General features: G+C 42.1%; 1 protein-coding gene across 3 annotated transcripts in view; it reads left to right on the top strand.

Moving 5' to 3' along the window:
• The window catches only part of sulf1 (sulfatase 1), a 421690-nt gene that overhangs the window by 340409 nt on the left and 65542 nt on the right, over positions 1-15739 (top strand). For all 3 annotated transcript variants that reach the window (XM_041189449.1, XM_041189450.1, XM_041189448.1), the window contains one exon: positions 2472-2601. In XM_041189449.1, coding sequence (XP_041045383.1) covers positions 2472-2601 — 130 coding nt within the window. The remainder of the gene's footprint in view (positions 1-2471; positions 2602-15739) is intronic.

The raw sequence follows: 15739 nt of genomic DNA, 5'->3' as shown, positions 1-15739 counted from the left end.
TAAACCAATTAAAGGCCGGACCGCTAACAATTCCCTGCGGGGCAACTCACCGGAGTGGGTCTGACTTTTTTGCTGGAGAGGATGGGGACACCAGAGCACCAAAAAGTCCAGCCACTTTTCGAGGTAAAAGCCTTAATTCTGGCCTGATTCTCCAAGCAGACCTCAAGGCTTTCACAGGGTCACCATTTACCAAAGCTGACACTGCACCTGGGTCTCTTTAAAGGTCAAGGTCCATGGATCTCTAACCCACACTACCAGCCCCTTCCTTGCCACCCCTAGCCTTATACACACACCCAGATTTCCATGTTTGGGCTGACTGAGGTTCCATCACATACAATCCTCAAAGTATCTTCGACATTGGACCAGAACTAGCTGTTTCTGGGCCCCAATTTAATATCTGTTTCTTTTAGTTTAATCTCACTAAAATTACTGCAGGAGCACACCAGAAGGCAGCCAATTCTCCGGGCCAGTGTATGAAGTGCAACAGGGGATAAAGTAGAAGGGAGTATTAAATAATTCATCATTTTATTTGCAACAAATGAGTCCCTTCCTGAAAAGAAAACAAAATTCCAGAAATACTCAGAAGGTCACACAGCATCTGTGGAGAGAGAAACAGAGTTAATGTCTCGACTCACTGACCTTTCATCAGAACTGAAAGAAGTTGAAATGTAGCTAGTTTGAATTAAGTACTGAGGCAAGGAAATGGGAGAGGAAGAAACAAAAGAAAAGGCCTGTGCCTGTGAACGGGTGGAAGGAGGGAAAAATTATGACACTGGGCGGAACTCCCGATGTCACCCCACGTCATTTCCATTTTCAGGTCGGCAGGGTCACAGCCGAATTAGCAGTGTACCCACTGACCTGTCAACGGCCAATTGAGGCCATTTAAAAACTAATTCAAGTAATTAAAAGACCTGCCCGTCCAACCTTAAGGTTGTTGGACAGGCCGGGAGCCCTGGCGGGCTTCAGAAAAAGCATGAAACCTCATCCTCGGGCGGGAAGAGGTTTCATGTAGGTTTTTTAAAAATTTAATAAAAGTTTGAATAAAACTGATGGACATGTCCCAACTCATGTGACAGTGACCCTCTCCCCTGATGGGGGGAAAATTCTTCCCTATATGGTGGAAAGGATGATGGTGCAAGGCAAGAGAAGAAGATAATGGGATAACAGTTGGCATTCAAAGGAAATGAAGGCAGAGGTCATGGTCTAAAATTGTTGAACTCAAGTGTTGAACCCGGAAGGCTATTAAGTGCTAAATGGAAAGACAAGGTGGTGTTCCTCGAACTTACATTGGGCTTCATTGGAACACTGCAGGAGGAAAGAGAGGACAAAGGGAGAGTGGGACTGAGAATTTAAATGACAGGTGACCAGAAGCTTTGAATCCCGCTTGCAGATTGAATGGAGGTTTCCCACAAAGCAGCCATCCAATCTGCATTTGGTTTCCTCAATTTAAAGGGGACTACATTGTGAGCAGCAAATATGGTATAAAGAATTGAGAGAAGCGCAAGTACATTACTATTTCACTATTTTGGGCTCCTGCACAGCAGAAGGGAGGAGGTAAAAAGGACAGGTATTACATTTCTTGCACTTGTATGAGAAGGTGCCATGGGAAGGGGAGGGGGTGTTGGGGGAGATAAAGGAGTGGACCAGCATGTCTTGGAGAGAATGGGCCTTTTGGAATGCTGAAGTGGTGAGGGGAAGACGTGTTTTGTGATGGATGAGGATTAACTGTTGAATATAAAGACAGGTGGAGAGAAGGCGAGCACATGAGCACAAGGGGAACCCTGCAATGTTTCTGGGAGGAAGGGAAGAGGGTGAGAAGAAGAGTGTGGGATATGGGACAGGCATGGTCAAGGGCCCTGCAATTCATGGTGGTTGGGGATGGGCTGTCGGGAGAGAGCGGGGTAATTGTCCATTGAGGAAAAAGGAAGACATATCAGAAGCATTGTTGTAAAATCTGCTTCATCAAATCAGATGTAACCGAGTCAAACTGGAAAAATGGAATAGGGTCTTTATGGGAAGAGTTAGGAATACAGAAGGAGATAGGAGGAAATGTAGTCAAGCTACTTGTTTGGTGGTGGCATCATGTTGGAGGTAGTGGAAATAGCAGAGGATGAACCTTTGAATGTGCAGACTGGTAGTGTGGAGATGTTCCTTTTCTGTACTGGATTATGTATTGGAGTAAATATAGCAGTGAGTGATTTTATTAACAGTGCAAATTAGAATTGTAGCAGTTGAAATAATGAAGAGGGGAAAAATTGTTGTGATGTTTGTTGCTAAATGCTCCTTTGCAGGCAAACATAGTATGGCTTTTAAGCAAACCTCATAAATCTTCAGTCATCACTTCCTGAAAGCAAGCAGTTGAATTCACACTGGAGTATTGTAAGCGGGCATTGTTCTTAGAATAAGGAGTGTTAAAAGCCACATATTCTTTCAGTTTACCAGAAAATTTTGTTGCTCCTTTTTTTTTCCAGCAAATTGCTCCGTAAGAAAGAAGGAGGAGCTGGTGATGCCCAACAAACCAATTACCTACCTAAATATGAAAGGGTAAAAGAAGTGTGCCAACAGGCAAAGTACCAGACAGCCTGTGAACAACCTGGGCAGGTAAATGAGCACAACTAAGCTTAACCATAAATTAGCTACATTTTTACGAGTTACTGGTTCTACTGCTTAACATTAGTAACAAACTAAATGTACTAAGTTGCAGTAGAAAGCCAAAACATGACCAACGGCTGTAAAAAAAAAAATGAGGTGAAGGAGGTCAGCCATGATCAATATCAATGGTAGAATTCAATCTGTTGACTTGTTTTGAAGCTGCACTGTTTCATGTCAGTTGCTGGATGATTACAAGAATCACACAGCTATTGTTTACCAATTTGATGAAGTTTGAAGTTGTTTAACACAGATAAATTAACTACAAAGGATAGGTTATAAACTTAATTAAAGCTACAATTACTCCATGCTATTGCTGCCAATCCCCAAAGCTCAAATGTTACACAGCCTTCAAACAGTACATAATACATCCATGACTCTCCAGGGCCCTGGAAGATTTGCTGTTAAAAAAAAATTCCACCAGCAAAAATACAATTGTGCTGTATTCTTTGAGAATGATTCCCATTAAAGAATTTTGTTTTTCCCCCATGATAAATATGAGTATATATTCTAGGCTGATAATTCAGAGCAAAACTGTGGCAGCGATTCATTTATTTTGATGCATTTATTTTTCCCAGATGAGGCATTAACCGAGGCCTTGTTGTCTGCTAAGGTGGACATCAAGATTCTGTGGTACTTATTCAAAGAAAGCAGGGAGATTTCTCATTGCCTGGGCCAGCATTACTCCCTCAACGGAACCATACATTTAACACACACACAGGAGGCTGGATTTTATTGGGCGGTGCAGTTCCCACCTCCCCTCGGCTAAAAATTTGGTCAGCAGGGGAGACCGCCCAGAATTCCAACAGTTGCTGGACAGCAATTTAACAATAGGAGCAGCAATAATTGCCTTAAGGCGAGATTTCCACCTCTTTCTCAGGGGGAAGTCCCACCTCAAGAGAGCATCCAACCAATTGGATGGCCAGCAGCTCTGTAAACACAGCAGCATCTCCGTTTTCTTACTGTCTCTTTAATTTCCCTGCTTGTCCTCCATCTGCCAGCCCACAGACATTCTGAGTATTAACCAGGCCTAACCTAATTGCTCAACTCAACACCACATTCTTCAACAGCTGGATTGTTAATTCTTTGACAAACATTTTCAATTTCATGTCAGGGAGCTCAATCTGGGCTGAATTCAGGTATATCTAGAGCTCAGCATGGTGCTTATTATTATTTCAGAATGAATTGAAGATGTAATGAATAATGTTTTTGGGTGTGAATTCTTTTAACTGAATGTGTTGTTCTAAGCCATGTAGATGTTCAAAATAATGGACTATTTATTTTGAGTATTCAGAACTGTCACAATTCAGTTTTGTTGATGTATTTTTAGAGATATATCCAGTCCTCTTTGGTTAACCTCAGTTGCTTTTCACACTCTATTCAAACAATGCTTATCTTTTGATTTTCAGGTATTCTAATATTATTTTTGTCAATCTTGTTTGACTTATGCTATTTAAGCCAGTCTGTTAATGACTCTTTCCTTTCCTGTACCCCTTTATTCTCTTTTTTATTGATTTCCTTCCCTTTTAAAATTTATTCTGGATTCTGTTTCCAGAAGGCATTTGATAAAGTGGGGTAACATATTGGCATGGATAGAAGATTGGCTAGTTAACAGGAAGCAGAGAGTTGGCATAAATACATCTTTTTCTGGTTGGCAGGATGTGATGAGTGGTGTGTCACAGGGGTCAGTGCTGGGGCCTCAACTTTTTACAATTTAAATAAATGAATTGGATGAAGAGACAGATTGCTAAGTTTGCTGATGACATAAAAATAGATAGGAAAGTAAATTGTGAATAGGACATAAGGAGGCTACAATGTGACATAGATAGGTTAAGGCAGTGGTCAAAGATCTGGCAAATCGAATATAATGTGGGAAAATGTGAAATTGTTCATTTTGACAGAAAGAATAAAAAAGCTTATTATCTAAATGGTGAGAGATTGCAGAGCTCAGATTCAGAGGGATCCGAGTGTCCTCATGCATGAATCACAAAAAGTTAGTATCATGTACAGCAGGTAATTAGGAAAGCTAATAGAGTGTTATAATTTATTGAGAGGGGAATTGATTACAAAATTAGGGAGGTTATGCTTCAGTTGTACAGGGCATTGGTGAGACCACATCTGGAGTATTGAGAGGGGAATTGATTACAAAATTAGGGAGGTTATGCTTCAGTTGTACAGGGCATTGGTGAGACCACATCTGGAGTATTGTGTACAGTACTGGTCTCCTTATTTAAGGAAAGATGTAAATGTATTAGAAGCAGTTCAGAGAAGGTTACTAGACTAATACCAGGAGTGGGCTTATGAGGAAAGGCTGGAGGTTAGGCCTGTATCCACTGGAATTTAGAAGAAAAAATGGCGACTTAATTAAAATCTTTCAGATCCTGAGGGGACTTGACAGGGTGGATTTGGAGAGGATGATTCCTCTTCTGGGAGAATCTAGAACCAGGGGTCAGTGTTTAAAAATAAGGGGTCACTCATTTAAGACAGAGATGAGAAGAATTTTTTTCCCTCAGCGGGTTGAGTGTCTTTGGAACTCTTTTCCTTACAAGGTGGTGGTAGCTGAGTCTGAATATTTTTAAGGCAGAGCTAGATAGATTCTTGATTACCAAGGGGATGAAAGTTTATCGGGGGTGGGCAGGAATGTGGAGTTGAGGTTACATCAGATCAGCCATGATCTCATTGAGTGGCGGAGCAAGCTCAAGGGGCCGAGTGGCCTACTCCTGCTCCTAATTCGTATGTTTGTTTGACTGTTTCTGGTAGGGCATTCCTTTTCTTAACAACCCTTTGTGTGAAAATACTTCTTCCCTTTATTCTTTTAGTGATCATCTTAAATGTATGTATTGTAGTCAGTGACATGTCAACCACTGTGAATAGTTTTCCTCCACTTACCATGTAATATGAAACAGTTTAGATTTTCTCTTATCCTTCTCTGAATGAAAAGATCCCCAGTTTCTCCAATCTCTCCTCACAACTAAAGCCTTGCATCCTGGTATCATCCTAGTGAATCTCTTCTATACTTTTTCTGTGATTTCTGTTCCAATGTAAGGCTTTCAGAGTGATACACAATATTCTAATTGCAGCCAAGCCAATGATTTCTAATCGTTCAGCATTATTTTCTTTGCTTTTGGAGGTTCTCCAAAATCAGCAATAATCACCTCAAAAATATGGCTGGCAAGCTTACCACCCAGTAGCTCTGACACTCTACCCACAGCATTTTAATAGGGGCCTTCTGCTGGGTGATTGAATCCATAGTTGAGAAGTTGTTCAAAATGTTCTTTCCAGTGTTGATGGATGGCATAGTCATCCTTAAGAAAAGAACCACCATCCTGGGAGCGAAGAGGATTTTGTCCATTTGATCTTGGTCTGTGGATGATTAATGGCTTTAAAAAAGCTTTGCATATCATGATGGTCAGCATATTGTTGGATCTCTCAGGCTTTCACCACAGTGCAGAAATAGGCTAGGAGGTAATGCACTGCCATCCCCCGATAGCAACTTTCATTTATGGCCAGGCAAAGGCCGTGGAAAGCGGCCCGATCCTGTCAGTTTTCCATGTCTGCATATCTGAAGTTGCAATATAAGCATTTTCTAGCTTTAATAAAAATCAATCAGTTTCAATAATAAATTAGTTCAGAAATCATAACCTATATTAGGAGGTCCCCTGTTCACACCAACATAAATCAATCACTATGGTGGTCAAATTCTGTTGTAAAACAAGCGATAATACTTTCTGCATTGAAATGCCTGACTGAAAACAGGTTGTTTTGCGCCAGTTCACAGTAGTGTACTTTATTACATTCCTTTCTATGACCTACAAGCACCAGTGTGTTTAACTTTAAAAAGTGCCTGAATGCTTCCATTATAAAAGGATTATCCCCAAAGTATTGCACTCCTGTGGTTCTCTGTAGCAGTTAGTAATTTTCTGCTCAATTCTGTGCAAGTCCTTGTGTCATAGGATTGATATATCATGTGCTGTTTGCAATACCTTAGTTCCCTGTTGTTGAACCTGAGAAAAAAAATTCACATAACAAAATTCTTTATATAGAAATTGATGAGATATGTTTCGATCTGGTAAGGGACCAGTAACATTTTGTTTAATGTAGACAACGTTTGAAATCCCAGTTACCCATTAGGAGAATAAAGCCACAAGATTCCATGATTTTTAACAAACCAAATAAACTTTACTATACAAAAGCAGAAAAGTAAAACAATTTACAATATCCATCTTATACTCTAACTTTCAGAATTAACATGAAGTAAATATGAATTAACAGGCAAACTGTGGTCGAACACATCACACTGCAAATCAAATGGTAGATGTAACAAAGGCAGATCCCAGATTTCTCAGCAACCCACCCAGACATCAGCGACCATTGAGATTTACAAAATCTCAGTAAAACTCTGCTTCCCTCAGGAGGAATTTCAACTCTTCGGTTTTGAAGATCTGGCCTCCAAATTTCTTCAAAAGCCATTCCAACTCGGAGTGCCTCAACCGCTGCTCATCTCCCGATGGTTCATTTTCTCCTCCTGATTTCGTTCCACGGCATTCATAAAGCTGCACTCCCGGCAGCTTTATCGGCATAATTCCAGCTCTTTCACAGACTGCTAGCTTCACTAAGCAGGCACTGCCTCTCGGTTTCTCTGAACTCCAGTCTCCTGACTACACCAAACTATAAATGGTTTTCCTAAGCCCTAGCTGTCTCCAACAACCTTGTGCCACCTTCTCAATTCCCCAGAACTTCTCCTGAGCTCTAATTGCACCAAACAGCTCCCACGCCTTCTCTGTGAGCTGCAAACTACAAGAGGTCCAAACTGTAACCCTCAGCTGCACAGAACAACACCCAAGGCTTTTCTGAGCCCTAACTGCCGTGATTCTGCTAACAGCAGCACCTTTTCAGTATGGAGCCTCTTCCCCTGCTGCAGAACATTCCGATAAATTGAAACCAGAGAATTTTAAGCTCCACCCATCTCCATGATGATGCAGGGTTCACTGAATGTTTTTAAACTAATTTAACTCCCAAAACAAAACATCTCACTGGACCGCACTAATTTGCAAGCAGTGTAGACATTATTTCTCCAGCTAACTAAGCCCACCTGCAACTTTATGATCTTACTTTTCTCGCTGTTAACCCTTTAATTCAACATGGCCCCAACCTTTTAATTATAATAGACTCCAAGTTGCTTCAGTTGCATTCATCCCATTCTCTACAGGGAAACTTTAATCTTCCCAGAACTAAACATTACCTCTAAAATATTAATACAAACCATGAACAAGATATTCATAATATGAGAAAGAATTTGATCACAACATGCACAGAACCATTGCTCCTTTTTTTAAAAAACATTTTCCTTTACAATGAATACTTGGCTCAACATCCTAACTTTTGCAGTGAGAATGCATTTTTTTACCTTCAAAGTCCATTGTGAATGAGTGTGAAGAAAGCTCAATAGACAAAAGTCCTTACTATGGTACTAGAAACTAGTTGATCTGGGCTCAAGCAGAAAAGAATAGGTGAAAAATAAGAGCACATGAAATGAAATGAATTTCTTCCAATACCAACTTTCATGGGAGCTAAGGAGGGCTGCAAACAAATGAATGATAAGTTAGTGATTAAAATTGGTTTGGGTATTCTCCAAATACAGTAAACAATGGTTAAAATATGAACAAAGAACATGAGAGGAGCAAGCAGCTAAGCTGTACTGGTTGTTTACACCTATGTGCAAGTTTCGGCACACCTACCCACCAGAGACCAATGACATATACAGCATGGCAATGTCAAATTTACAGTTGGACAGTATGCTCAAAAATCATGGGTAGGCAGTAAACTCAAAATCTACTGCTGTGCAGTAATTCTGGTCAATTCTGAGAATTATTTAATTAAACTATACATCAAGGGAACAAAGATACCAACTCGTAAAAAGCAAGCTCAGGACTGCTGTTGGGAATCATTTTTACACACAAGGTGATCAAAATCTGAAATTGTCTTCGTTACCAACCCCCTCCACATCCTTCTTCCCCTGCACTTTCCTCTGCCCCCAATCCTTCTTCCAATCTCACCCCTTGCTGCATTTCCACTATCCCTTTTGACCTTCGTCTTTCTGATCCCGAGCAATCATTGATCAGCAAGGCCTCAGCTTCCCCACTTCAATGAATTTTGAGCACGGCACAATGCTGAGCTTTTGTTCTGTCCTTTCCATCTCTTCATCCATTTCTTTGGCTAGGAGTCCTCCATCTGCACATCTTTCTTCCATCTTCAGAATTCTCATTCCCCTTGGACACCTTCTTCTGTTCTCTTACTCTTTCTAGATCTTTTCATTTGGATCTAGATATTTTCATTGGGAACTGGCATGTGACACCTGCTCAATTTCTCTGCTCCCCTTGCTCACTCTACTCTGTCTCCTCTTGAACTTCTGCACTTGGTTCTCTCAGGTCCAATTCTAACAATGTTCTTAAACCTGCTGCAAGGTCGATGCTGTTGTTGTCTGACTTACCAACCTCTACCCAGCAGAGGCTGAACACCAATTTACTGACACCTCCTCTTACCTCACTCCTGGAGTATGCATCCACCACTGAATATTAAGCCATTGTTTGCAAGACTGTTACCGATCTCATCTTCCCTCACTGATATCCAACCTCATCCTGAACAGCCAGCTTCTACTCCATTCCCCAAACAGAACTAGCCTGGTAGACCCAGCATTTCAGCCTGTTTGTGTTCCATGGAATTGATTTCTTCCTACCTTGACTCTGTCTTGTTTCTCCCCTTGTTCAGTTCCTTCCTACTTACATCCATGATTCTTCTGCCACCCTCCAACATTTTAGCAGTTTCTTGGCCCAGCTGTCTTCTTTTCACCATGGGCTTCCAGTCCCTCTGCACTTCCATTCTTCACCAGGTTCTTAACTGCTTCCTTGAACAGAGGTCCAACAGCCTTCATCTGTCAACAGCCTCCTCCCCCTGGTTGAACGTGTCCTCAAGTTGAACACCCACCTCCTTTGACTCCACTCCCTTCCTCAAAATAAGAGCTGTTTCTATTGGAACCTGTACGGTCCTAGCTATGCCTGCCTTTATGTGGGATAGGTGTAACATTCTTTGTTCTAGTCATCCTCAGGTCCCTTGCCTCACCTCTTTTCTGTATATTTGTGAATGTATCGATGCTATTTCCTGCTCTCACCCTGAGCTGAAAAGATTTCAACTTTGTTTCTAATGTTTACCCTTCTCTTGCCTTCACCTCTGACTTCTCCCTTCCCTTCCTCGTCTTCCCTGTCTCCATTTCTGGGGATAGGCTATTGATAAATATTCACTAAGAGCCCACTGACTCCTAGAGCTACCTTGACTACACTTCTTCCCACTTTGCTTCCTGTGAGGATTTTCTTTCATTTTTCCAGTTTCTTCATCTCTGTTGCACCTGTTCTGATAATGCAACTTTCCACAAAGTTAATACCAACATGTTTTCCTTTTTCCTCAACCAAGGATTCCCCCACCCTCAGTATGGTTGACAGGGTCATTGACTGTGCCCCTTCCATTTCCTGTACTTCTGTTCTCAGCCTTTTCCCTTTCTTTCAGAATGATGATAGGGTTATTCATGTCTCCAATTCCTCTCCAGCAGCCTGCATATTCAATGGATTATTCTCTGCCATTTCTGCCACCTCCAATGCTAAACACATCTTCCCCTCCCCTTTCAGCATTCAGAAGGGATTGTTCCCTCCGCAATACCATGACCCACTCCTCAATCACCCCAATATTCCCTCCTCTTCCCACATTACCTTCTCATGCAAGCACAGGAGATGTAACATCTAACCTTTTCCCTCCCTCCTTCTCACAGTCCAAGGCTACAACACTCCTTCCAGGTAAAACAATTATGTACTTGTACTTCTTTCAATTTAGTAAACTGTATTCACTGCTCATTATGTGGCCTATTTTACTTTGGGGAGACCAAATACAGATTGGATTACCATTTTGTGGAACACCTTCATTTAGTCCACACGTGTGACTACTGTCATTTTAATTTTCTGCTCCATTCCCATGCCAACCCCTCTCTCCTCCGCCTCCTACACTGCTCCAGTGAAGCTCAACATAACCTTGAGGAGCAGCACCTCATTTTTTGATTAGGCACTTTACAGCCTTCCAGATTCAATATTGAGTTCAACAGTCTCAAATTATAATCTCTAATCTGATCGTTTTAGATGGCAGCTATTTGCGATATTCATCCTAATCCCATTTACACAGGGGAGTCGATTAGCACAGTTGGCTGGACAGCTGGCTTGGGATGCAGAGTGATACCGTCAACAGTATGGGTTCAATTCCCATACAGGCTGAGATCATCCATGAAGGTCCTGCCTTCTCAGCCTCACCTCTCACCTGAGGTGTGGTGACCCTCAGGTTAAACTCACCACCAGTCATCTCTCTAATGAGAGAGCAGTCTCGGGTCCTCTGGGACTATGGCAACTTTCACTTTCATTTGCATCTCTTTTAGACCTGTCTTTTCTTGCTTTACACGTCCCATCTTTTTACCATTTTTTTTTGCTTTTCATCATCATCCCTTTTGTCATTTAATCTCTCCTGCCTTCCACCCTTTTACATATGTTACAATTGCTTTGGGGGAAACAGTAAACCAAAATAAGCAAAAAGTTACCAAATGACCCCCAAATGAAGAAATTACCAAAGAGGTTTCACTTTGTCTATGCAAATGCAAATTAACCATGAATTAACAGGCAAGTGATACTTCAAATAAAAAGGTAAATTACACTTCATGGTCAATACAATGATGCAACCACAAGCATCCATATCACTCCCCGCACTAGTGTGGCATCACGTGTAATCTCACAGCCTTTACAACTCAATCGATTTGGCCACGAGTCACATTCACCAGCAGGCGCATTACATCCAAAGTACCTGGATACTGTTAACACCGACAAGGCACATGGCAATGAACCCTCTCTCACTTGTGTGACCATCAGTCTTGATGGCATAGTTTTCAAGAGCTCCTTTCCAAGCAACCAACAATACTCAGTTCATGATCTGGTCCTCTGATACAAACTCTCAGTTCTTTCACATGCCTGAGCTATTTGCACCCCTTTTTAGGATTCAGTCCCTTTTAGCTCACTCACATATTGCTCCTCCAAGAGCCTCCAGAATTTTATTTTTCTTCTTACTGTCAAACAGAAAACCAACCTTTCTTTCCATAGAGCTTTGCTGGCATCTCCTCACATGAATTCTGTGTTCCTCTTTCTGTCTCTGTCCACTTTCTCTTTGTATCTGCATCTCTGTGCTGACCCCCTTCATCCTCCAACTCTCCCATTTGCAGCTTTCCTTTATGTATGGCTATATGACTTCTGGTCTTAACTTTCTTCCTGTTCATACTATTTCCAGGTCAAGAGTCACCAGGTCACATGGACAAGTACTTTTAATTATCCAAGAAAATTGATCCCTTTCCAATGATGCAAACTCCTAAAAGTCCCTTTCAACATTCTAAAAACACTGAGAGACTTCCTAGACATTTGAAAGAAACTACAAATTTTCTTTGCTGTACTGCTTGCAGGTCAAAAGTCATCACACAGACCTTCCTTTTTGTTCTCCTGCTGACTTCTCCCCACATCCTCTTCCCTGCTTCGCTTCTGTACTTGCTTAAACTCAACTGTATGACATGTTTTTACTTCTGGTGAAAGATCATTGACTTCTGTTTCTCTCACTACAGATGCTGCCTGACCTGTTGAGTATTTTCAGCATTTTCTGTTTTTATTTCAGATTTCCAGCATGTGCAGTATTTTATATATGGAGAAGTCTTTTGGGTATGGTTAGGGAAAGCAAAATCTCTGAAGTCATTCCAGAGATAGTTTAACATAAATTAAGTTATTTCCTAAGGAAGGATAAGCTGGGTGGGCCAAATGGCCTGCCACAATTGTCTTAACATTGTTGTTGTCATGAAGCACATCAAAACGACAGATCTTCTCTAATTTTTTGTTTCATTGGGGGTAATGATGGTGTAGTGACAATGTCACTAAGCTAGTAATCTAGAGGTTTAGGCTAATTCTCTGGAGATATTTGTTCAAATCCCACCATGGTAGCTTGTGGACTTTGAATTCAATTAATAAATCTGGAATATAAAGCTAGTCTCAGTGATGGTGACCATGACAGCTATTGTCAATTATTGTAAAAATCCCTCTGGTTCACTAATTTCCTTTAGGGAAGGAAATCTGCTGTCTTTACCTGGTCTGGTGACTAACTCCAGACCCACAGCAATGTGGTTGACTCTTAACTGCCCTTTGAAATGCAAGGGCAATTAGGGATAGGAAACAAATGCTGGACTTGTCCGTAACGCCCACAACCCGTGAAAGAATTTTTAAAAATGTATTCCAAAACATGCAAGCAAAAGCAAATTGATTAACTGTTAAGCAGGACCTCAATATTCTACCTCAATATTTCAGATTGGGGCATGCAATGCCACCAGCCACTTCCAGTGCAGCCCACATGGTGCACCGTACTGGGAAGACAATGTGTGGGTGTCCCCTACATGCACCAGAAGCCCGCAGGTGCTGTCATGACAACCTGGTCGATTTCACACTCTATTTGCAAACATGGACCACATAGGTCCAATCAACAAATTCACTTGTTATTCACCAAAGAACTGCATTCAGCTGCAAGAGGATTAGTATTGTCTAATTGGCCTGGCACCCAACTTGCAGGTAAGGTAACCTTGAATAACTAAATCTATTTGTAAAAATTCTCAAAGTACTATGGATTGTTTTTGGAGGTGTTGTGAGTTGCTGGATCTGGCAGGGAGAATTACAGCATCCTCACAGGGAGGGCAGAGGAGTCAGTGAACTATTCATACAAAGGCTGTAACAGGAATGGGGGCTATCGTTGCAGTGTCTCTGGGTCTGCAATACGGCAAAGAGATGGAACAGAGGCTGAAGAGAGGGGAAATGTTACACTGCTCCCTCTACCAAGTTGGAGTCGGACTCCTCCATGCTACTTCACAGTGACAGAAGGCTGTCTTGAAGGCCAGCCAATGCACCCAGCATCTCAGAGTGCATCCTCATCAGCGTTCCATTGTATGCTTCCCCATCGTGGTCCTTATTTGAGTCCCCAGCTGCAGAACTCACCTGCAACTTCTGCCTCTAGTAAGCTTTCTGAACTATCTTTTACCCCTGGCCTGACTGAACCCTGGTGACCCACCGCATGCAGATCCCAACTCTAAGATACACACAGTGCCAGCATCTGAGCTGGTGGCTGTGTGTGCCAATCAAGTCACGGGGCCTCCTCATTGGAACCGTTTCTCTCTCTCCTCCTCCTCCTGAGGCTACTGTGACTGGGAAGGCAACAGTCCCTGGGTGTCTGAAAGCAGGAAGTCGGAAAGGAAAATGTTGAAGTGAGGTAAGTGGAGTGGGTTGGAAATCAAGAGGTCCTCGGTCACTCCATCAGAAGCTTTCTCATCATGCCAGATAGCATGAGAAGGATGAGCTGGGAGTTGATAAAGGGCAGAAGGCAGGAACATATGATCACCATCAATATTCTCAGTGGATACCACTGGCTCTGTTGCAGTCAGCCCTATGATATGAAAAACTATCTTCTCGGTAGAGCTCAGGAGATGCAGCCATCCTTTTTCTCCACCAGCGCTTCTCTGCTCTGGTGGTTACAGGCAGCCTTGCCCTGCAAGTTAGAAGAACATTAGTGGTTGTGGAGCACTGTGTTCGACTGATGTGCCTGCCATGGATGAATAGCTGGATGTATGTGGAAGCAGCAAAGCTGGATGTGAGGCTGGCATCTTAAAATTTGTTTGAGGATGAGATGGAGTATCTGAATGTTAGGCATGGGTCCTGAGAATCAGAGAATCCTGAGGAATGAGTGATAAGGATGCCGTGCATTGAGCAATGAGGGAGGTTGGTGGTGTGGTGAGTAGGAGATGTCATGTGAAGGTGCATTCACTGATATTAATCACCCATGTGAGATCATTAAAGTTTTTATGGCACTGCTGCCAGGTCCTTGGGTCCAGATTCTGGGGTTTGATCTCCCAGTCACCTGCTCCTATTCCTTCTGAGGGCGATCCTTGAGGGCTTTCTAGCAGGATCCAACACCTCCCTCCCTCCCACAGAAAACTGGCCTCTGCCATCACTAAGGCCCCCAATGCCAAATCCATGACCCTAAGACCCCTTTTCTTCCCTGTTGTTCCATTTGTGCTTTCTACTCACAACTAGTGTCAGTACAGACAGTCAGCAGAAGCTTCCTTCCACTGACTGCAGTTGCCCTTTAAAAGGGACAGACTGCCTTTCAGCAAGGCAGGCTGCCTGTACTATGTGCTCCCTGTGAATGCAGGTTGGCCTCCTGCTGAGTGCTTAGGCAGCCAGAAGTGTGGGCCTTACTTGGACCAACAGTGCAATCTTGTACATTAGGAGACTGCACCAAGTTTGCATGTTGCTCCCTCCACAGCAATGGGCATATTGTGATTTGCAAACCAAAAATGTCGTGGACCAATTTTTAGCAAAGAAGTAGAAAGGCAATAATGATAAGATTGAAGGATAGAATTACAGTGCCAATCACGTCAGCCACTAAAAGCATTCTAGCTATGAAAAATGATAAAAAGAAATGCACTTTGCTACAGTTCATAATTCAGCAGGTGTAACATCTGTTGCAGCATGAAATTCTTCAGATGCCAACACAAACACCATGATAGGGGAATGTTCAGAACTCAGTGTTTCAGGAACTGAGCCAAACTGCATACACCCTATTGAGGTGATAACACCCCTTTAAATGTTATACAAATATACAAGGCTGGCCTGGTCCTTTTCAGGAAGTTTACCTAAGTGAAGTGGTAAATGATATGTATTGTATAGCAGAGTATTAAAGAGAGCACTCATTGGAGGAATAATGTCAGAGTTGGGGAAGCACTGAGGAATCTGCTGAGTGCTCAGAGTTGAGCCAAAACTGCTAATTTAGGGAAATAATGTAGATTCAGAAACTCAATGGAAAATGGTCAAATTTGCAAATTATTTTACACTAGGAGAGTCAGTGGAATAGAAGGTGGCAGACCAGAATTACAGAATGAGTTGGATAAAATATACAAGTGGGTACATGAAATTTAAGGCAAACAAATGTA

This window comes from Carcharodon carcharias, chromosome 6 (assembly GCF_017639515.1).
Source record: "Carcharodon carcharias isolate sCarCar2 chromosome 6, sCarCar2.pri, whole genome shotgun sequence".
Lineage (NCBI taxonomy): Eukaryota > Metazoa > Chordata > Chondrichthyes > Lamniformes > Lamnidae > Carcharodon > Carcharodon carcharias.
This window is presented reverse-complemented; position numbering and strand designations above follow the sequence as displayed.